The sequence below is a fragment of the Papaver somniferum genome, chromosome 6, assembly GCF_003573695.1.
Source record: "Papaver somniferum cultivar HN1 chromosome 6, ASM357369v1, whole genome shotgun sequence".
NCBI classification, from domain to species: Eukaryota; Viridiplantae; Streptophyta; class Magnoliopsida; order Ranunculales; family Papaveraceae; genus Papaver; species Papaver somniferum.
In genome coordinates this window covers 4,444,669-4,466,756 of record NC_039363.1, presented here as the reverse complement: position 1 = coordinate 4,466,756, position 22,088 = coordinate 4,444,669, and the positions used below count along the sequence as shown (strand labels likewise).

The 22,088-nt window shown below is 36.3% G+C and overlaps 1 protein-coding gene and 2 long non-coding RNA genes across 7 annotated transcripts; 2 read left to right on the top strand and 1 right to left on the bottom strand.

The window, feature by feature from the left end:
- Positions 1-2,021: 2,021 nt before the first annotated feature.
- LOC113285354 (protein SELF-PRUNING-like) lies at positions 2,022-3,443 on the top strand. 2 transcript variants are annotated; one of them, XM_026534264.1, is made up of 4 exons: positions 2,022-2,484; positions 2,592-2,653; positions 2,779-2,819; positions 2,987-3,443. In XM_026534264.1, the coding sequence occupies exons 1-4, from the start codon at positions 2,272-2,274 to the stop codon at positions 3,169-3,171; spliced, it is 501 nt and encodes a 166-aa protein (XP_026390049.1). In that variant the 5' UTR covers positions 2,022-2,271; the 3' UTR covers positions 3,172-3,443. The 2 variants fall into 2 exon arrangements, with proteins under 2 accessions (XP_026390049.1, XP_026390048.1); XM_026534263.1 differs by having other exon boundaries at positions 2,914-3,443.
- Positions 3,444-9,869: 6,426 nt separating this feature from the next.
- On the top strand, positions 9,870-12,789 carry LOC113286736. 4 transcript variants are annotated; one of them, XR_003329454.1, is made up of 5 exons: positions 9,870-10,177; positions 10,833-10,903; positions 11,032-11,088; positions 11,200-11,390; positions 11,633-12,789. It is a non-coding gene; the product is annotated as an uncharacterized LOC113286736 (long non-coding RNA). The 4 variants fall into 4 exon arrangements; XR_003329456.1 differs by lacking the exon at positions 10,833-10,903; XR_003329455.1 differs by having other exon boundaries at positions 9,870-10,903; positions 11,200-11,365.
- Positions 12,790-18,869: 6,080 nt separating this feature from the next.
- On the bottom strand, positions 18,870-20,404 carry LOC113286320. The gene is made up of 6 exons (XR_003329220.1): positions 20,287-20,404; positions 20,109-20,177; positions 19,544-19,670; positions 19,390-19,451; positions 19,253-19,304; positions 18,870-19,045 (listed from the first exon to the last, which is right to left on the bottom strand). It is a non-coding gene; the product is annotated as an uncharacterized LOC113286320 (long non-coding RNA).
- Positions 20,405-22,088: the final 1,684 nt, after the last annotated feature.

Below are 22,088 nucleotides of genomic sequence, written 5' to 3'. Positions count from 1 at the left end.
ATACATCCAGCATATCAGCAATTGCTCCAACTAGGCAAATGGAGAACAAAATCTACCTCCCGAGGTTGCATGACGATGGGATTTTATTTTACTCTCTTGATACAGGTTTGTACCACTATCTTGTGTGTAAGCATTCTGCTAAAGATTATGGTAATTCGAAGGAGTTCTTGATCAATATCTTGACTGGCTTAACATTTAGGAAAACCACATTCTCTCTCATTGATTGATTTTTGGCGGGACAGTTGGTGCCGTGCTGGTCTTTAGGTACTCTATTGCTAATTATTTGAACACGGATGCTACAAATGTATCTCTAACCATGTGGCCGAGTTGGAAAATATAGGTAGGGGTGGCTTGAAATCTAATTAGAATGGTGGGGGTGGCTTAAGCCTTTGGTTTAGGCTTGATCATTTTTTGCCAAACTTAAAACCAAGGTGAAAAATCAAAATTTTAAGTCTATGATTAGTTCCGCCCTGTAACCATGTTAAGGAGTTTATTGCTAATTATTTAACTTTGGCTTTATTTTTATTTATTTTTGATCAACAAAACGATAAATTTTACATTCGCATCGGCTTTATGGAACCTGATAAATGGTTTTTGATATCCATTTGGACGCTACTTCAACTCGAGGCAGTGGCGGAACTAGACTTTGATTATGGGGAGGACTTGACTCTTTTCTTGGGCTGGCTTAAGGGTAAAATTTACAAACATATAATGGCCCAACTCAAAAAGGACTATGAAAAAAATGTCTTTTTGCAATTTTGGGGCCGGCTTGAGCAAGCCCTAGTCCAAGGGTAGTTCCGCCCCTGACTCGAGGTATATTTCATCAAGTTAGACGGTATTTAGGCCTCTCAGAGCAACTGCAGTGGTGCGATCAAAACCAAAGATCAAAGATAAAAAAAAAGACCAAATTTTGGGTTCAGTCCGTGTTGTGACGCAACGGTACATGATTAACCCATTTTCCACTTTCATCAGGCGGACCTTAAAAATCCGCCCCAATTTTTTTTTTTTTGTAATTTACATCGGGCGGACTGTAAAAGTCCACCCCATTAAAATTTCATCAGGCGGACTTTAAAAATCCGCCCCATTTCTTTCGGCTTTCATCAGGCGGACTTTAAAAGTCCGCCTCATTCTTTTTCTTTTTTATTTAATTTGAATTTTCATCGGGCGTAATTTAAATCTCCGCCCGTTAACAAGCGTACTTTAAATTTACGCCCAGCAACAAGCGTACTTTAAATTTACGCCCGACTATATTAGAATTTGGGATTTGGTCGCGACCATATTTGGTCTGGAATTTGATATTTGGTTGGGATTTGATCTTTACTCCGTCCCAGTGTGTTACGATCTCATCCCAAATTTTTGGTTATACTCGCCCACTACGGATGCTCTCTGGTAATTGGGTTTGCCATAGTTAATTGCATGTGGCTGATTCGGTGGGTGAGAATCCCCGCGATAAAAAGTATGGTGTAGAAAGAAAGTCAACTTCCTATCACCTATCGATATCGTGACCAAACTAAGACTGTAAAGTGGTTTTATCTTGTGGTTGTGGTTGCGAATGAGAAAATACAAGATTGGAAAATGATTTTCAACAACACATCAAGACCTCCACCTTTAGATTTCCCTGACATTATCATGAATCAAGATGACTTCCGTGGAAAATTTTGGTCTTGAAGGTGACACAATGAAAGCATGCTTAAAAGGCCAGTGACCACATCTGCAAAAAAAAACATTTTGCTAGTAGGGCCTATAAATTTTTGCATGGCAAAATTTGTGTTCCCTTTCAATGAGATGTGATCAAGTCGGTAATGGTCCAATGCAAATGGGGCAAATGCTTCAAAAAGTAAGTAGGGGCATCCAAATAATGCAGCACTTTATAAGGTTAGTGGGAATTGCAATAGGTAATTTGCCTTTTCTCGGAAAATGCTAAAATGGCCTACGACCGAATAATTGAAATCCAAGCAAGCAACCACGTGCAATATAACTATTTAACAGGTTAGTGCGATGTTCTGGTACCTGTACTCGCCTTACTTCATCTGTTTAAAGATTTTTACCAAAACTATGTGGTTGGATTTGCAACAAAGGACAAAGATGTTCCAGTTCTCCTGATGAGTGTCTTTTTAATTAATCACCCTTCTACTGGATTCCATATATAGATCAAAAAGGATAGATGTTCTTTATAAAAATCAGTTCCCAAAACATATCTACTATTCCATCTTCTATTTAAGTTCTCCTCAATCTATTTTTTTTAATCCTAATTAATTATTGCATGCAAGTATGGGAAGCTGCAGATATATAATGGATCCTCTAGTAGTTGGAAAAGTGATTGGAGATGTTATTGATGACTCATTCTCCCCAACTGTAAAGATGGTAGTGACTTACCCCCAGAACAAACATGTTCAGAATGGTCGAGAGTTTTATCCCCCTTCCTTAACTGCTAAACCTAGAGTTGAAATTCAAGGTGGTGATTTGAGATCTTTCTTTACTCTGGTAATACATACACTTATCTCATCACCATTCACTATATAGTTTTCTTCTTATAGCAAATGCTGTCAATTAGCATTTTGGCTAGTTAATTAATATCTACGTTAGTGCAGGTCATGACAGACCCAGATGTTCCAGGTCCTAGTGATCCATACTTGAGGGAACATCTCCACTGGTAGTTTTCTCTATTAGTTTTTTTTTTCTTCTTCTTTTTTCGGCTAGATTTAGCCATAATTTATCAGTTTGATCTAAATTTTTTGATACAATAACTTACTTGAATTAACACTATATCGACTGCAGGATTGTGACAGACATTCCAGGAACAACAGATGCTTCATTTGGTAGGTGATATAAATATTAAGCGAGATCATGTACTAATTAACTTAAATAATATTGGTGGGTTTTACATATATTATTGTGGTTATAAATATGCAGGAAGAGAAGTGATAAGTTATGAAATGCCACGGCCATATATTGGGATTCATAGGTTTGTATTTGTTCTTTACAGACAAAAAAACAGACAACAATCACTCGCAATCAATAGTACTGGTTCTTCTTCATCAGCGTCAGCTTCAGCATCAAGAGATCAATTCAGTGTTAGAAAATTTGCAGAAGAGAATGAACTTGGCACTCCTGTTGCTGCTGTTTTCCTCAATTCCCAGAGAGAAACCGCCTCAAGACGTCGTTAATTAATTAGTTAGCATTGTCTAACTAGATTAATCATCCTGATTTACTTGATTCCCATAATAACTTTAGATTGAATGTTGTTTCAATAATTGTCTTGTCATGATGATCTAGCCACTTATTTCTAGCTAGGGTTGGTTGTTTTTTCTTTTTTCCAATTATGGAATCAAAGGACATGGGTACGTATTTGTGTGTATTTTTCCCTTTCGGAGTGCAAACATCATTTCAGTTCCTCCTGTCCACAAACTCAGGTCATTGGTAGGGAACTGAATCAAGTACTATCTTGTCTGGTAGTTTTACTTTCTTCCAATAGAATAATTTTCAAGCAAATCCAAGCCATATATAGACACCTATGATTGATTGACAGCTAAACCCCATAGACAAGTACAACTACTCATCTATAGTGTCGTTGATGTTGTTTTTCGCAGAGTATCATTAATCACGATCACCAATATGACTATATACATTCATAATTTCAATGTAGAGACGACTAGTGTGCACGTAGATTACCACGCCAAGATAAGAAACTAAATTTTTGCCAAATATATAAACCATCACTGCTGAAATACACCATTGACGACAGACTGAATGACGTCCTTTAGGTCATTTCCTTGCAATCACCTCTTCCATCAGGTAAAAATCCAGGGGATGTGGTGGAGCATTTTTTGTATTTCGTTGTACACTGCTTCTCCAAAGATGACTGGTTGCTCATGTTAAAGACATGACTTTATTCTTATTTACCTCCCAATAAGAATTAAGTTAGAGCTTGAGCCATACTTTCACAATCCAGTTTTCTGCCAGGGAGCTTTCATTGCTTAGACTTAACGGAACCTTGGGAGTATTTAAATTAGCGAATGACAGTAGCTGGGAAATTCTAGCCATGGTAAGCCGGCCTAAATGTTTGTTTATTTGCAAGAGTTTTTTTGGTGGGGTGTGAAGGTAATATATTGTGTGTGCTATTAGGCCCAATCTTTACGGTGAAGATAACGCAAATTACCCAAAAAAAATAAAAACCACGTGTAATAAGTTTGAGTCAGCTAACTTGGAATTAGCGGTATTATTGACGAGAGGAGGTTTCACTAATTTTGTTTCTGCAGGAGAAATAATGTAAATTACGAATCTTTACAGGGGAGGTAACGCAAATTACCCCGAAATTTTACAATGATTGCAGCAATGCTTAGCGGTTGATGATGATTGCTCATTTCGAATTTATATCAGAATTTTATGATTGTTCTTTTTTTTTCTTCTTCTTTTTGATAAGAAAGAAATTTCACTAACACAAAATTGGTTAAAAAGACCAAAATCAACAATTCATGGGTGAAATGGACAGTTAGATTTTGATACTGTTTAAATGGACAAAAATGTAAAAATAGGCAGAATGTAACCAGTTTCATCGTACCCATTTTCAAATATTTTTTCTTATTTTTAGTTTACACAGGATGTATCCAGTTTCATCCTTGCTATTTTTTAAATTTAAGCTAGGATGAACCAATTTCATCCTTGCTATTTTTTTTTAGTCATTTCATCCAAACTATTTTTTACTCGTCCATTTAAACCGTGATTTAAAAATATTTGGACAAATGACCCATTTTCCGTTTCACTAATGGGTGCTTAAGAGTTGACATTATTTTTTCCGGATTTATTCTTGATTAATTCTCGAGGTTGATCCCACCAAATGGAATTAACACCGACTCTTGCAGATTTTGCTAGTTCATCCACTACCTCATTCACATCTCTTTTTATATGAGTACATTTTCAACTATTAAAATTACCAAGTAAATAAAGACATTCTTGTATGACATTGTTTGTGTTCCATTTTATTTGACTAAAAGAACCATTGACAGCTTCAACCACGTTTTTGTTATCTCCCTCCAAGTCCAGCCTGCTAATGTTCATCTCCTTTGCCCATTTAATAGCCTTGAGTGTCGCAATAGTTTCTTCTTGTTCCTTATCTACCACTGATGATATTTTCCCTTTTGCTCCACACAAAATTGGTTAAAAAAACCAAAATCAACAATTACTTGGTGAGAAAGACGTGTAAAATTTGATACTGTTTAAATGGACGAGAATGTAAAAACAGTCAGGATGTAAACAGTTTCATCCTACCCATTTTCAAATATTTTTTCTTATTTTAATTTACACCAGGATGCATCCAGTTCCATCCTCGCTCTTTTTTAAGTTTAAGTCAGGATGAATCCAGTTTCATTCTTGCTATTTTTTTGGTGTCCATTTCACCCATACTAATTTTTACTCGTCCATTAGAACCATGTTTTAAAAATATTTGGACAAATGACCCATTTTTCGTTTGCTCCAATGAAAGCACCTGCACCATTTCAAATTATTATTCCAATACCGGTAGGCATACAACCTTTAATGAATGAGACATCAAAAATTAAACTTAATAGCATCTCCATTAGGTGGTTTCCATTCTACAGTAGTTACGAAACTGGTTTTGTTTGCCTGTACGGGTTCATTAGATTTCTCAATGTCTGACAAGAATTGCTTCACAGTATGAATAAATTCATGGGGTCTGAATTGGGTTTTTACAAATATTATAGAACATTAAGCTTCCATATATGCCAAGCCACACAGCTCACAAATGCGATCTTTTCCTGCATCAAAACACTAGAAAAATTATTAGATTTTATACTATTGGATATCCAGTCCATAAAGTTTGTATTTCTAAGCATATAAAAAATGGAAGAGTCCATTGCAAACCGTATTCTGTGAGCCACAAAGCAATCAACAAGTAGATGTTGCATATTTTCCTTACAAGCCCCACGCAAAGAGAAAACATCATCAATAATTTTCACAAATTTGACATCTCTAGTATCCAAACAATCCCGAGGATATCTCCATAGGAAATGCAAGACTTTAGGAGGCATTTTCATATTCCAAAGTCTTTTCCATGGGAAATTTGGGTTACTTTGTTGAACACCTTTTTCGGATTTCTGCAAAAGAATATTATAAGCAGATTTAACATAAAAATTGTCATTCCCAGTCCTTTTCCACCTAATTTGATCTCTGCATATCATTGTAATTTTAAACCTATAAACCTTCTTAGTAACATTAGGAGGAAAAATAACAATAAGCTTGTTATTAGTATATGGATCAATAACTTGAGATACAGTTTCTAGGTTATTGGACCAAAATTTGGAAGGGACATGTTTTTCAGTGTCAGGTATCCAATTGTCTTTCCAAATATTGATTTGGGTTCTATCAGCAATCTCCCAACAATAATTCTGCTTAACGATCTCCAGTCCCTGACACGCACCTCTCCAAATCCAGCTTCCATCATTGTTAACATCATCTGAAAGAGGAGAAACATTAGGGAAGTAGTTGTGTTTTAGAATTTGGGCCCGTACAACTTCTCGATCTTTCAACATTCTCCAAACCAACTTGGTCAAAAAATATTGATTAAAAATAAATGATTGTCTAATATTTAAATCATCATTGCTTTTTGAATTGGCAATATTAGTCCATTTCCTAAAATAAAGACCTATAACAATATTGTCCTTATTCCACTAAAATTTTCTCTGGATGGAATCCATTCTGTTTGTAAGTTTTTTTAGGCATTGGAAAAACTGACATATGATGTGTTGTAAGAGAGCTTGGGACTGTCTGTGTTAAAACTACTGTAGCCCGCTGATTAAGATGCTTAGATTTCCAAGTAGGAAGTCTATTATCAATCTTATCAAGCATATGAAAAAAATTAGATTCATTTCTCTGCAGTAACAATGGGACTCCAAGAAACTTGTCTTGAATTCCCATTCTTTTGGTGTTCAAAATGTTGGTTATAACTATTTTTTCATAATTACAAGTTTTAGGGCTAAAGGCTAGTCCAAACTTGTCAAAATTTATGGATTGACCAGAGATTTTACTAAAATTTCAACAATTTGGTTTAAGTGCTTTACCTCTTTTGGATTTTCTCTTGTGAATATCAAGCAGCCATCTGCAAAGAAAAAATGAGAGACAGATGGACCAGTTGTATAAACTTTATACTTGTTATAAGGTTGTTACTCTCAGCTTTAACGAGAGCTCTAGAAAAAAAAATCCATTTCAGAGGATGAAACGATAGGATACAAGGGATCACCTTGTCTCAGACCTCTTGTAGGTTTGAATTGATCATCTGGTGCACCATTAAACAACATATAAGTAGACATTGTAGGCACAAATTGCATAATTATATCACAAAAATCATCATGAAATCCTAAACATTTCAAACAATTATCAAGAAAAGATCATTCAATCCTATCAAAAGCCTTACTCATATCCAGTTTTAAGGCTAATAATCCTTTAGTAGATTTATGTTTTTTCATAGTATCAACCAATTCATGAGCTATGACTATATTATATGTCATAAGTCTATTTTGAACAACGACAGCTTGGTAAAGACTAATGATCTTGTTCAATATAGGTTCAAGTCTATTAGACAGAATTTTTGAGATGATTTTGTAAGATGTATTATACAAGCTAATGAGTCTAAAATCAACAATAGTTTTTGGACAGTTAGCATAAATTTACTATGGAAAAAAGCTTGAACCATCTTAACTGTATCTTGCCCTGCAAAATCGCACATTTTCTGGTTAAAACCAGGTGGAAATCCATCAGGACCTTGAGAGGTCCAAGGTTTCATTTTGAAAACAACATACTTACTTTCATCATGAGAATGTGTTCTAAGCAGATTAGCGCATGGGCTAATATTTTCAAAAACACTGGTTGTCAACACTAGGGTTGCTAGTTTTAGCCATTCTAGAGAAATGCATAAATAGATTAAAAGCAATACCTTCCCTGTCTGTAATCCATATACCTGTAGGATCCTGAATAGCTTCTATTTGAGATCTTGTTTTCCTATAGTTAGCTCTGCAAGGAAAATACCTAGTATTCCTATCATCAAAATCATTAGCACAATCAATAACAGATTGAGTATGAGGAATACTTTTTTTTTTTCATTATTGTTATGGATGAAATTCAGATCACCAATTAGAAACCATGACAAGCTTATGTTGTTGCTAAAATTTCTAAAGAAAATCCCATTTTCTTCCCTCTTACCATTTTTAAGAGCTCCATAGTGTTTGATCAAATTTATATATATATATATATAATCTTAATTTCATAGTGAGGTGATTCAGATGTAGATTCAGATGTAGATAAATAAGACATTGTGGGCGTGAATAATTGTATCGAGAGCAATATCTAATACGATTATTACAAATACAACTTAATCTGATCGAAACAAAAAAAAATCAAAAAATCAAAATCAAATAAAACTATAATACCCAATATGATCTTCAACATACATGATTATAGGCGCAGAACAATTGAGCGATCGAAATTTTCATGTGCTTTTCAATCTACTATTGGGTCACCGACGCAACCCTAGCCACACGACTCATGCGAACTGATTGATATCTCTTCAGTTTTGTCAGATTGAGGTGTGACTACTTAAACATTGTATTGTTTCATGAATGATTGCGACTATTCACTCAACACAATCCCTATATATAGGTTCAATGATTCCTCATCATTCACTTATACATTTGTTTTCTGTTCGAGTGATCATTAGATTATTCCCAGCAATCAATCTTTCTTCACAATCCCTAAAGAGAATGCATAAGCCGCCTTCAAGACCAACTGTAATATAATTGTTAGGATAATTTAGTGGTCTTATCAAGATTATCTAATGATAAGAGAAAACCTTGAACAACATGACCTGAAGATGCTTTGGTTGAAATTGTTAAAAAAAAACCAAAAATATTTTTAGGGTTTTTACATCACGGTTAGAGGTATAGGGAAGAAGATTAAATTTGTGGTTGAGCTAAAAGGAATCGTATAATATATTCGTACAGTAGTTGAGGGTAAATTTGTCCGATTCAATAAATAGTTCAGACTCGGTTTTATTTAAGGGGAAGGATCCCTTCGCACTTTTATTCTCACACTATCTCATTTTTGTGAATAAAAACCAAACCATAAAGGATTTGAAGCTAATATCCTAGCGTCATGTTCTCTTACCAAGTTTTACATGCCTACCAAAAATAAGAACATTCTGAAATATAAAACCTCACAATCTACCGATCTTAATTTAAATGGCTAAAAATCAATTGATTTTTCAACAACTCATTTTCAAAGTAGTAGATAATGTTGTTATATGTCTCATAATACCCTCATTTTCGGTAGGAAAGTCGAGCTTTGTAAGAAAAACATGTCCCCAATATATTAGCTTCAAATCCGTTATGGTTTGGATTTTATTCAAAAAATCACGTCCAATGTGTGAGATAGCGCCCAGATACTTTGGTTGAAATTGTTCAAAATAAAGTTCAAAAATACTTTTAAGATTTTTCGTCACGGTTAGTGGTATGAGTAAGAAGATTGAACTTGTGGTTGAGTTAAAAGAAATCATGAAATACATCTGTGAAATAATCAAGGGCAAATTTATCCGATTCAATAAATAATTTGGAATCGGTTTTATTTAATTGGTTGAATACGAGTACGGTTTTCCACTCACTTGATCCAAAGAACCCTCCCCATAACAAAAGTGAAAAAAATTATCAATGAAACTTTTGGCTTTTTACTTCCGGAATTCGTCCAAAAGTTACTTTTAGGAGCGTGCCTATACAGGCTAGCATACTGGGCCAACCACTTGGCGCTGCGGTCCGAGAAAACCTATCCACCTAGTCGAAACTTGGTCATTGAGAAACCATCATTTTCATTTTTAGTTTTCTCTGGCTCTCTCAGTCTCTGGCTCTCCGTCTATCAAAAATCCGTCTATGAAATCAGTCCGATCAGCTGTGGTCTTTATACCGATTCAGATTCGTCCACTCTCATGGAAGAAGAAATCGAATCAATCCCGTAAGAAGAAGGAGATGAAGAAGAAGAATGATTATGATGATATCAAGGAGGGATTTGACCATTGAACCATCCAAGGATAGGCAATTGACGAAGAAGATGAAGAAGGTGAGGAAGAAGAAGAAGATGATGATGATGATGATGATGATGATGATGGGTGATCGACAAGGTATCTGTCTCAACTCCTCTTCTGATATTAAAAATTGAAAATTAGGGTTTTGATTTTGGGGGTCAAAATAGTTGACCCGAAAGTCAGAAAAAAGAGAGTGGCCCTTAAAGTGAATTAACCTGTAAATAACGAATTACTGTTTTTATAAAAAGAGCGCCATTTTTTTCCATGTCTATTCTCTTCACAAATAGTACCCGAGTAGTTCTTGAATTCTCTTAGAGATCATACTTAAATCAAAACCTAATTACAACAAAGAAAAATATCTTCTTCATCATCATCATATTGAGAATATAGCAATCTCTTTGTTTGAAATCGTTTCTTTGTCAAATTTATCATCATCTTTTTTGTATATTTATCTGTCTATATTCTGCATCTACCGAACCCTTTGTATATGTATGTATTGGGCCCTGATGTCGAGAAAAGTTTAGCTCACTCAGTGTTCTGCTCCAGAAGTTGTTGTAGGAGGTTAGTGCTTTCTGTGGGTTTTTCCTTTTCTGTAGTAAATAGAATTCCTACTAAGAAAAGTTAGTGGGTACTTGGCTCAGGTAAACGTATTTGCTGATTTGGATTCTGTTGTACATGAGTAGAAAGAATCTAAAATAAATTTATGATGTCGATGAGATTCCCCTTTAATGAAGTGATATTTGTGTTCCAGCGGGATACAAATGATGTACCGCTCTTAGTGAGCTGAGGTTGATGTGGTCATTATTGAAATTTGGAGAAATGGTACTATTTAAATTTCAGTTGTACGTTCAGCAAGTCTGAATAGCATAAAAGTTGTAGCTCTATATAACTTTTTCATGTAAGCTTACCACTTGTTTGAATGAATCATATCTTGTTTAATGTGGATGCAGTATAAGCATTTATGTAAGTGAGTACATGATCTCACTTGGGTTCTTCCCAGCATTCTGGTACGTAACATCCTTAAGCTGTAGCATAGTTCAATTCTTGTATACTCAGATAATCATATGCACTTCCTTAACAGCTTTGGAACTCTGTCACTTTTTTTTTGGCTGCTACAGATGAGCTCTCTAAATGACATTGACAAGATATTACATTGTTAAACGCGACCCACTGTGGCATAAGACAGTGATGCCTCCAGGGCCAGGCTAGGTTCCAAGCAAATGTTTGATAAGCAATACCTTGTCAAATGGAAAGGAATATCATATCTGCACTGCACAGCACATGGTAATTCCTCCCAGACACTGATTAGGTAAAATTTTAAAGGATTTCCCTTAATTAATTTCCAAAACAATACTGGCATATGGTTAGGTTATTCGTTTTATTGAAAGATCTTTCAGCGTCATTTAAACCGCTACGTTTCCCACTTACAGAAGGGATATCAATAGCTGTTAATTTGATCGCTACCATGCTGATTGGAGGTCGTCTTCTGTATGGGCAATCTAGTTATTCGGGTTTTGGTATTCACTAATCTATTTTCTACTTTTGACTCAGGGTGCTTGAGAAGTAATTTCTTAAGGATTTTAAGACACATTCTGGTCTGAGGAGTCAAGTAAATAAATTTAATAAAAAGTCCACGACTGTGAATTACTCCGACAATGACGTCGTGGCAATTCGCCCCTACATGAAGAAGACCTTCAGAAAAAGAGCATTTAGTGAGATATATCATGTTCTTAGGTGTCTGATATGTATTATAGCTAAATTCGTCATTACATTTGTCTTTATCTTGGTACTATTAATTTTATGATCGAGCCAACCCTATAGAACCACTTCTGTTATTCGACCTTTAGAATTCATTGTTGTTTAGAAAAAGGAACCACATCTTTGGTCCTATGTCTTAAAGTCCTTGTCTTATTTTCAGCCCTCTTTAGAATGTCGGCTAGTGTTTTTGTTAACCTGCGTGGTGTTTGGGAGCCTGTTTAGTTTTTAAGCACCAGGACGTGTTAATGCCCTCTCTTCATCATTTGACATTCCGCCCCCTTTATCAAGCTGGGGAACAAGGAAAGAATACTTCTATTCTTAACTGAAGGATAGGATAGTCTCCAATTATGGCAATTTGCTTAACGAAGTGGGCTTTTCCAACTTGTAGAAATACCTGGTGACATCACGTCCCTGTTTCTCTTTCCTCAGTACCAAGGCATTATTTTAGAACCTCCTGGTTTATGTTCAGCTCAGTTTGTATCTCTCAGTGAAAACTAAAGATACAAACTGGGAATGCGAATTTGGACCTGGCCTCCCCACGGAAGTGTGGTATGTATTATGGGAACTTATCAAAACACTTTGATGTGCTTATTGGTAATGAAACTCCTCATCCATTGTCCTGGTCAGCCATACAGTGTGAGTACCTTCACAGTATTTTTTTTTTTTTATGTTGCAGAATTATTTTTGAGTTTCCTGGCATTGAGTGAAAAAAAAGGCCATAATCAGTTTGGAGTTTTTTTTTTTTTTGGTAAGAATCAATTTGGAGTTTCAGCATGCCAGCAATGTTAGTCAGGTGTAAACATTTACTCCTAAGCTGTGAGCTTTCTGTGTGTGCACGTGAGCTCACTAAGCTGTCTATGCTGCACGTGTGTGTCCTCGCGTATCTCACATTATTTGTACACTACGTCAATTTATATTCCATATACATCAGTGAATGATCCGAACACCAACCTGATGAACTAATCTTTCTCATTTTTTTGGACGATGTTGTTAAGGAGCACAATTTATAAAAGGGATATTGTTTCTGGCGGGGCATATAGCAGATCCTGACTGTTGGATCGATAAATTGGCATCACCCCGCCAAAGCTGGTATCTTCCTTTATAAATTATGTAAAGGAACAGCTGGATGACAATGGGGATGAATTTTCTCCAGTTTGTACTAAAGCCCACTTGATTTGTGTGCAGTTTGAGCCGGAGCTCATTCTCTAAAGACATGAAATTTACTCTTTCTCTGTTTCGGCTCTGGAAAAAAGCTGCTAAAATGAAAAAGTGATATATTATCTCCTTTTCGTAGAAACGGAGTTGTTAATGTTTTTTTTGACGATGAAGAATCTTTTTCCTTTCATGTTGGCTGGGTGGTCTGGTGTTTCCGATACTTAAAAATAAAATAAAATAAATTAGAGACATACAAACTCGGAGACTTAGTCGTGTATTTTAGAGCGATTTTGAATTTTCCAAACTTGGGGACATACAAATATTTAAAATTGGGAGATCAATTTCAGGTACAAATGCAAATTAGCAACCTACTTTAGGCCAGAAGGCTTCTTTTGGGCAACTATACATACTTTTAACTGTGCCGCACTCTAGTGCCTCGGCCCTTGGCCTGTAATTAAAAGCCGTGTTTACTCACTTGCTCCGGGGTTGTAATTATAGTTAAAATACTAATCGAAACCTAATGGGATTGGTAGTGGTATGATTACTTTGTCTATCAATCTGTCCCTATATATACCGAAGTCAGCACTCAAAGGTGACCAAACCTCTATTTATTTCTTCCTGTCTTTGGAGTATATTTTCGTCATCCATGGAAGCTGTACACGAAGATATTGTATCAGAAATTCTTTCTCACATCCCTGATGATTACGTCCAAGATTGCAAATTGGTGTGTAAAAGATGGAGAGATCTTCTCTGCCATAGAAAACGAGTCCTAGGTCTTCTATTCTCAATTGCGTCACGGTATGACGAAAACGTACCACTTTAGTACGCAGATTACGATGTGATTAAAAAAACCGGCCATGAAGAGTATTCCTACAAGAAAAGTACCGATAAGATCAACCTTCCTTCAATTATAAGAAAAACAGACGACTTCAACGTCGTGGTTGGTTCTTGCAATGGCTTAGTTTGTTTCGTGGTACCTCATCAAGGTCTCGAAGATCCTATCTATATTTGTAATCCCGTTACAATGGAGTACATGAGTCTTCCAAAAATAAACAACAATTATATAGCTAAAATTGGTCAGACAGGTATCGGAGTTAGCGGATTTGGCTATCTTCCATCAAGGAACGAGTACAACGTTGTAAGAATCTTGTACCCGTACAGGCTACGTAACCCAAACGATACTACGGGTAGGGTTGAAGTATGCACTCTTGGCAACGGCACTAGCAGTGGGTGGAGAGACGCAGGAGTTATCACTGATTCATTGTATCTGCATGTGAATGGAGTGCTTTACTGGAAAGACGACAAGAACGAAAAGATTGTCTGCTTTGATCTGGAAGATGAAGTGTTCAGAGTAGTCTCGCCACCACCGTGTATCCGTCCCGAGGAACAAGATATAGATATGTTGTATAGGCTTATTAACTTTGGAGGGAATTTGGGTTTTATTGATCATGTTTGGTATGACCATGTAGACGTATAGACGTTCAAAAAGAATACGCTTCAGGGGACGAACGACAATTTCAACATGAGCGGACATGATTACTACCATAACTGGAGTTGGAATAAGGAGGTCAACATAGAGTGGGCAGAAGACACTCACGCCTGTCACTTCTATGAACCGTTCGCTCTCACCAAAAGCAATGAAGTGTTAGTTTGGTGCGACAAATCAATTCTTCGGCGTTACGACCCGAAAACTAGAAGTTTTACTCAACTCATTGTTGATGATGATCTTAAATTTGAGACCTTTGGAGGGATTCCGCACATAAACAGCAAAGTTTCGCTGAAAGAGTTTGGGTTTATATCAAATTAATTAGAACAACAAATGGACGGTGGCATATGAGCAACTTTTATTTTTGTATTTATTTCAAAAATGAGATCAAATTTTCCGCTCCAATTAAACCTCTGGGAATGCGTCGTTAGCATAGATAAACCGGCTCTTGTACATTCATATGATTATAATATGCTTCTTGCTGCTGAAAATTCGTTATAAAGCTGGTGATGAATCAGTTACCACATGACTCACAATTTGTCTCGTAACTTAAAAGTAACTCAAATTTTAGATCGTTTTACCGCTAGCTGCATTTAGACACATTATAAGTTAAAATTTATCTCATGACTTGAATATTTGATCCTTTGGTGTTATTTTAGAACGATTTTTTGAGGACCAACCTTTTCTTGGGACTATTGTTTTATTTTGAGTAAGACATTAGAAGTAAATGTAGGTCACCCCTTATCTAGATATTTCTAATAATAACTAAATTACCCTCCTGATTAATTTTGGGTAATGATTAGTTTTAGTTAATAAAAATTAGTGAAATGTTTAAGTTAAAGATAATTAGTGAGAGTAAAAAATCAGATGGTTTTTTTTAAAAAGAAGTAGAATTATTGAGAGAGTAAAGTTAGAGAAGATGAAGACGAAAAACATGGAAAGTAATTTTTTTTGAGTTCACTAATCTTGAGCATTCAAGTGATGAAAGCTCAGTTGAATCTTCATCTCCTTCCTCTCCTAGAGTATTTTTTAATCTTCACAATGATCCGGATATGAGTTATTTCTTAGATGGTGATTGTATTCTTCCTCAAACTCAATCTCAAGAGGAAATCGATGGATTTTACCAACCACAACCGGAGGAAGAGTATTTGGGTACCCAGGTATGCTTCAAACTTAGATAATGTTGGTTGAATTGCTCCAAACTTTAAAAAAAATATAAATTTTTAGAGTATAATTGGGCTTGTTCGGTACCTTATGTCAAGAACAGGTAACCGAACTCATCTGAAAGTGTAGTTCGGTTACTTTTTCCAAACATGCAGGTTACCGAACTCGATATTTAATGGAGGTTTTTAGTCGTTCGGTTAACATACATGTTACCGAACTTTGTTTATAGCATTTACAAAGTAATGTTCGGTTGGAACGCAATATCGCCGAACTTTAGGGTCTAGAAGTTCGGTTGGTTCGCAACCAATAACTAACCGAACTTTACGTAAATTAATATTTGACTTAGTGTACAGAGTTCGGTTGGTTCACAACCAATAACTAACCGAACTTTACATAAAATAAGATTTGACTTAGTGTACAAAGTTCGGTTGGTTCACAAACTGCATATCAACCAACTATCTAACCGAACTATACATAATATAAGATTATACTAAGTTTAATAAGTTCGGTTGGTTCGCAAAATTGAACCCAACAACATAACTAACCGAACTTAACAAACAAAAAAAATCAAAAGTTCTAGCGTGATATTTTGTTACCTAGTTAAAAATGGAAGGTAACCGAACTTTATACTTGTTATTTGTTCGGTTACATGTCAACTTGCTTTACCAACCGAACCTGGAGTTCGGTTATCGTGATAAAATTATCTTGTTACCGAACTTGTTTGTGATTGAAATTAATGTTGTTCCATTTTTTGGAGACTGAATGCCAACCTATACCAATGGATGATCAACCTTCTCCGTTGGTATGTTGTTCGAAGATACATCCCATCACTATGTCAATGATTTGGTATTTGAAGAACCTATTGGCGCGAAGAATTGCGCTAAATATCATGCCAAGAAAGCCATGTGCGTATTAGTTTTGAATGGAAAAGAAAGAAAAACTCGTTTTGAAATGGTTTGTGAGAGAAGTGGAGATCCGGATGTTAGTCACAAGAGGAAGGGTTATGTGTATAAAGGAAAGACGACGAGGAAGAACACAACGTGTTCAAAGAAAATTAAATGTCCCTTCAAGCTAGTATTTAGTAAGTACAAAAAAAGGAATGGATGGGTTCTATCTATGGATAAGGTGGAAGGTCATCATAACCACCCTCGTCCGGAGGATCTTGAAGGACATGCAATGGCCGCAAGGCTCACTCCTCAAGAAATGGAGAAAATAGTTAAATATAGGAGAATGGGTATTTCACCACTTAATATGCTTCGCTTATTAAAAGATGATAACAAGGATAACATATCATCTTTGTCCACCATTTACAATGCAATTGAGACAATTAAAAGGAATGAATGGAAGGATAGACAAGTCACGCAACAATTGTTTTTGTTGGCTCAATAGAAAGGTTGCGCGGTTCAAAAGAAGGTAGGTCCGGAATAAGAAATAAATCATCTCTTCATTGCTCATCCGAAGAGTGTTTAATTGGCTCAATGCATCCATGAAGTTCTTATAATGGATTGCACTTACAAGACTAACAAATACGAGATGCCATTGTTGAACATTGTTGGTCGTACGACGACGAAGTCACCGTTTACCGTTGCTTTTTTTTTTTCTTCTAAAGGGCGAGAAAGAACCAAGTTACACTTGGGCGCTACAACAAGTGAAAGCGATCTACCGAGATGATGATATCCCCAGGGTTATAGTGACGGACAATGACGTAGCATTGATGAAATAGAGAGAGTCTTCTCATTGGCACATAATATGCTTTGTACGTTTCATATATGGTGCAATGTGATGAATAGGTGCAAGCCTCAACTTTGTCCACCTAAGAGGAAAGCATTTGAAGAGATTAGTAAGCTACCGTAACCGGAAGATGAACAATCGGATGCAAAAGACGAATTCGATAAACAATACACCATAAATTACGCTAAATGGGTTGCTTTCTCCGGGGAATGGGAGGCATTGACTTGGTCTCTCACCGAAGAAGAGTATAATCTAAATCTTGCGCAATTTATCAAACATTGGTCTAGCCTCGAATATCCCGAGGATATTGTAACGTATGTGGTGGAGCAATGGTCGGAACCGCACAAAGAGCGCTTCGTTTATGCTTTAACCAACCACTATAAACACTTTGGGAATCAAGCGACAAGTTTGGTAGAATCGGCTCACCACCGGTTGAAGAAAAATCTTTTTGGATGTGTCGATAATTTTGTGGTTTTGTCTAACTCAATGGAGATTTACTTCAAACCACGAGATTGATAGAATTAAAGAGAAGTTTCAAAAAAGCCGCACCATGAAGTACAAAAAGATTGTAGACAAAGGTGGTAACATCAAGAAAATGGAGGACCTTCGGTTTTTCAAGGGACTCCACTATAATGTTTCACATGCTTGTATTAAGAGGTTAATGGTTGAGGTGAATTTGATCAACGTATGGGGATCCAAGCCGGACGAGGTGTGTGTTTGCAACATGATGAAGTCTATGGGACTTCCTTGTGGCCACATGATAGTTAAGTATGAACATGGCATAATCCCTTTAAGCGATATAGATCCGCATTGGCAACAATTAAGTTTTATCCCTCCTCCAAAGGGCGATGTCAGAGAAGATTTTGGTGACAATGAAATGAGAAGAATCGTTACACTACACCAAATTCTGGGATTTGAAACAGAAATGAGCTGTTACGAATTAGGGTTGTAGAGGGTCTCGCCTGTTTCAAAAGTGGGTGTTACATTTTTTTCATAACGGCAATGAGGCCGTTACGAATTCTCGGTTGTAACGGCCTTCGTCACAGCTGAGAGCCATTACAATTTGCCACGTAGTAACAGCTGCGGGAGGTTACTAACTTTTTGTAACATCGTGCTCGTAACAGGCATGAGCCGTTACTACGTGGCACATTAATAACGTTCCCAAGTCGTTACTACGTGGCAGTTTGAAACAACTTGAAGTCGTTACGAACTTTTTTTGTAACATCAAAAAATTACTGCCAGTCAGTATTGACCACGTCAATGCCGACTGGCAGTTCATTTTCTAACGGAAATCAACAGGAATTATGAATTCAATACCTGCATACATTCATCATCCACACTCAACAACAAATTCTTCAATCCATTCATTCCATTGATATCAAATTTATATATACAAAAGAACTGAAATGATAGTATAAATTAAAAGAACTGAAATTTCTCTAAGTATCAAATTTCTAATGTAGTGGGGTTTTGGTACTTACAAATTTCTTTAAGTATCAAATTTTTAAGGTTCCAAACACATATAAACTTACTAACTTCCTACAAAACTTGAATACATGGAACTTACAAATCTTAGCGGCTTTGTTCTCCACCTTTTCTGATGAAATAGCCGCAACTAAGATTTATATCCTTTGAAAGCTTGGGCATCAAAAAACTCAATGTAGGAAATCCTACAAAATACAACAGGCAGCATTATTACGACAAGTAAACTGGAAGAAATAATGTTCAAAAAACGCAGTTCACGTAAATGCAAACAAGCAATAAATACATAGGTGTAACACCAATTTGTTTTGTTTCTTAGATGTTGGTACTTAGAGCAGAAGACATACTAGAAGGGAGAAGAGTTATTGCTGCAGGGAAGTAAGAGAAGTACTTACCATGTAATCTAGCAGGTACACATGTTGATGCCAAACCCCTCGCAAGCATAAACTGAAGGTCAAAAACACAAATTATAAGCAATCTCTAGGTTAACTTGAAACAAAAATGAACTTCTCAGTGCTCACAGTAGCACTACCTGATATCTCTAGTGAGAACATCATTTCCGATTGTCTTTAAGCTCCAAAACAGATGTATCCACTACAAAAGTATATTTTTAGATATATAATGATAATGATGCAATAAGAGAGACAGACAGTATGAGAGGAACAACATGAGAGAGAAAGACTTACGAGAACCATCCAATCCCACATCCAAAACACAGAAGCGGATTATCATGCAATCCTAGAGGGTGGTCATCTGAATCTTTGATCAGGGTATATCCACCTTTTTCACGGTCACTAAAATCTCCAGCATCTTCTGCATCGAATATGATAGACATTGCTTAGGAATCTAATATACACTTTTCTGAAAGTATCAATGCTTATAGACTGATAGCACTATAAGATTAGTTGTCATGCAAACAAGTATAAAAACATTAAGGTAGTACTTGGTTGTTGCTCCAAATCCGGATCAGTTTTCTATTCTAGAGCCCGCACTGTTTTGAACTGTACACACTTCTAACAGACACGGCCCATGGAACATAGACAACCTCAATTAAAAACACATACTGAAATGATCTATGCTCATCCAAAAGTTTGTTTGCAAGGAAGCAGCGTGGTCAGAACTAAGGGAATCGCACCGCCTTTTGCACATTTTCGTTAATCCACGAACTGCCACTATAACTAAAGTCCAGCCATAAGGCAAGCCCAAACTCGGCTGAAGGGGCTGAAAACAAACACAGATACATCAACATACCTTTTGACACTGTATATCTAGCAGATGGTCTCAGAAGCTCCAAAACAGATGTATCCACTCCAACTGCTTCTGAAAGGATTTAGAAGCATACATTAGATGCATTACAAATAAGTAAAGAACTTGGAACCACTTGCTAAAGGAAATAATTTACATAAGTAAATAAATTTAGCATCTATACTTGAAATAAATGGAAACATCCTCCTCAGTTAATGTACTTTCAGCTGAAAAAGTCCATAAACTTCGTTAGTTCGCACTATCTTTGGTCCTGCAACCAACCAAAGATAATAAGCTCTCTCACCAGAAGAACTGAGTATAATTTTGTAAGAGACGGAAAATCAATCAAGTATACAAGTGAAGTACTTAACTTGTAATCTAGAAGGTACACAAGTTGATGCAACCCCACTGCAGTTCACTTCCCACCAGCGCAATACCTCGCAAGTATAAACTGAGTGTTAAATCCACAAATTTAAAATTAATAATACAAGTATGACCTAGTGAAGTACTTACCAGGGATTGATATTTTCCCGGATGGCTACTACTGCTTCAACTGACCTTGTGTGAAGTTCCTGTGCATTCACATATAACATAACAAAACCACCTACAGATATATATACAAAAAAATGATGAACTGAAAGAAAATATCCATTCATAAGCCGGTTTGTGTTCACATATATAGAAAAAGTTACATTGGACCAAAAAAGTTGCTTCAGTAAAGCTCGTCTTATGCACAACTGCATAAAAGTATCCATATCAGTCACCACACACAAAATTGTGAACCGCCAAAAAAGATCAAAAGAAATCCTAAATACTTTTTATGCACAGCTGCATAAGAGTATGCGCATCAGTCAGCATACGTACAAAAGTGTGAACTACCAAAAAAGATCCTAAATACTTTTTATGCACAATTGCATAAGAGTATGGGATGTTGGGAAAATTGGCACCCTAGCGCAGCGGAATCACAGGATCACAAAGGGCAATTGGTGATTTGAACCAAATATGGGTGAAATAATTAGAAAGAGACAGAAGATGATGAAGCACACAACCCACAACACGAGATATACGTGGTTCACCTTTACAGGCTACATCAACGGCCAACACTACCAGAAAAACTTCCATTAAATCAAAGACCATTACATGCTCTTTACGCAACCCAAGACAATACCAAAGAGTTAACAAGACATACCCGAGAACACCATTGAAGAAACCATAGAAACCAACTCTCTAAACCATTCTCGAAACCAGCCTCATATCTTCTCTTCTACAATGTCTTCATAGTCGCTAGTAACAGAGGAGAAACATGGAAACACTAGAAACTAGGTTTAGGGAAAAGCCCTAAACCCTAAAACAATAGAACACCAAAATCCTCTCTTTACAAGTTTTTTTCTCACACCGATATTGACCTTAACGGTAGCACACGATCCTCCCTATCAAAGAGACTAAAATCTTAAGCACAAGGGTTTATAACTCTTCTAGGTTGGATGTCTAGAAACCTACAATTCTATTCATATATATATAGAACACAAACTTGGTCACCAAGTATCTAGGAAACCATACTCTTTCCTAAATTCTATACCACCTAGATTAGGAAACCCACCCAACGTGGAAAATGCCCAAAACAGGAAATCCACTTATTTCCTAACAATCTCCACCTCGGATCATACTTTCAAGCATGAGACGATCATAGGAAATCACCTTCATTTTCCACCAGAGTTACTGACCATCTCTATATACTCGTACAATTACTTTTGAAGCTCACACCCGAACTTCCATCTTCATAGAACCCTCTCTTCGATCAAAACACCATGACGTTGATAAAAGTATTCAACCCATCTTCTTTATGAAGAACACTTTGTGAAACTGGCCACGCTTCACTAACACCATGAAAATCTTCAATCACTATCAACGAATCTTTGTACAGACTCCACCATTGATCACCAAGAGAACCATCCATAAGAATCATCATTAGCTCCACCTAACCTG

What these genes read in the sequence shown, in the direction of transcription:
- LOC113285354 (XM_026534263.1), top strand. Translation starts at nt 2,272, where the DNA reads ATGGGAAGCTGCAGATATATAATGGATCCTCTAGTAGTTGGAAAAGTG. An exon ending in TGAGATCTTTCTTTACTCTG is followed by an intron (nt 2,485 to 2,591) that starts GTAATACATACA and finishes ACGTTAGTGCAG; the next exon opens with GTCATGACAGACCCAGATGT. An exon ending in AACAACAGATGCTTCATTTG is followed by an intron (nt 2,820 to 2,913) that starts GTAGGTGATATA and finishes ATAAATATGCAG; the next exon opens with GAAGAGAAGTGATAAGTTAT.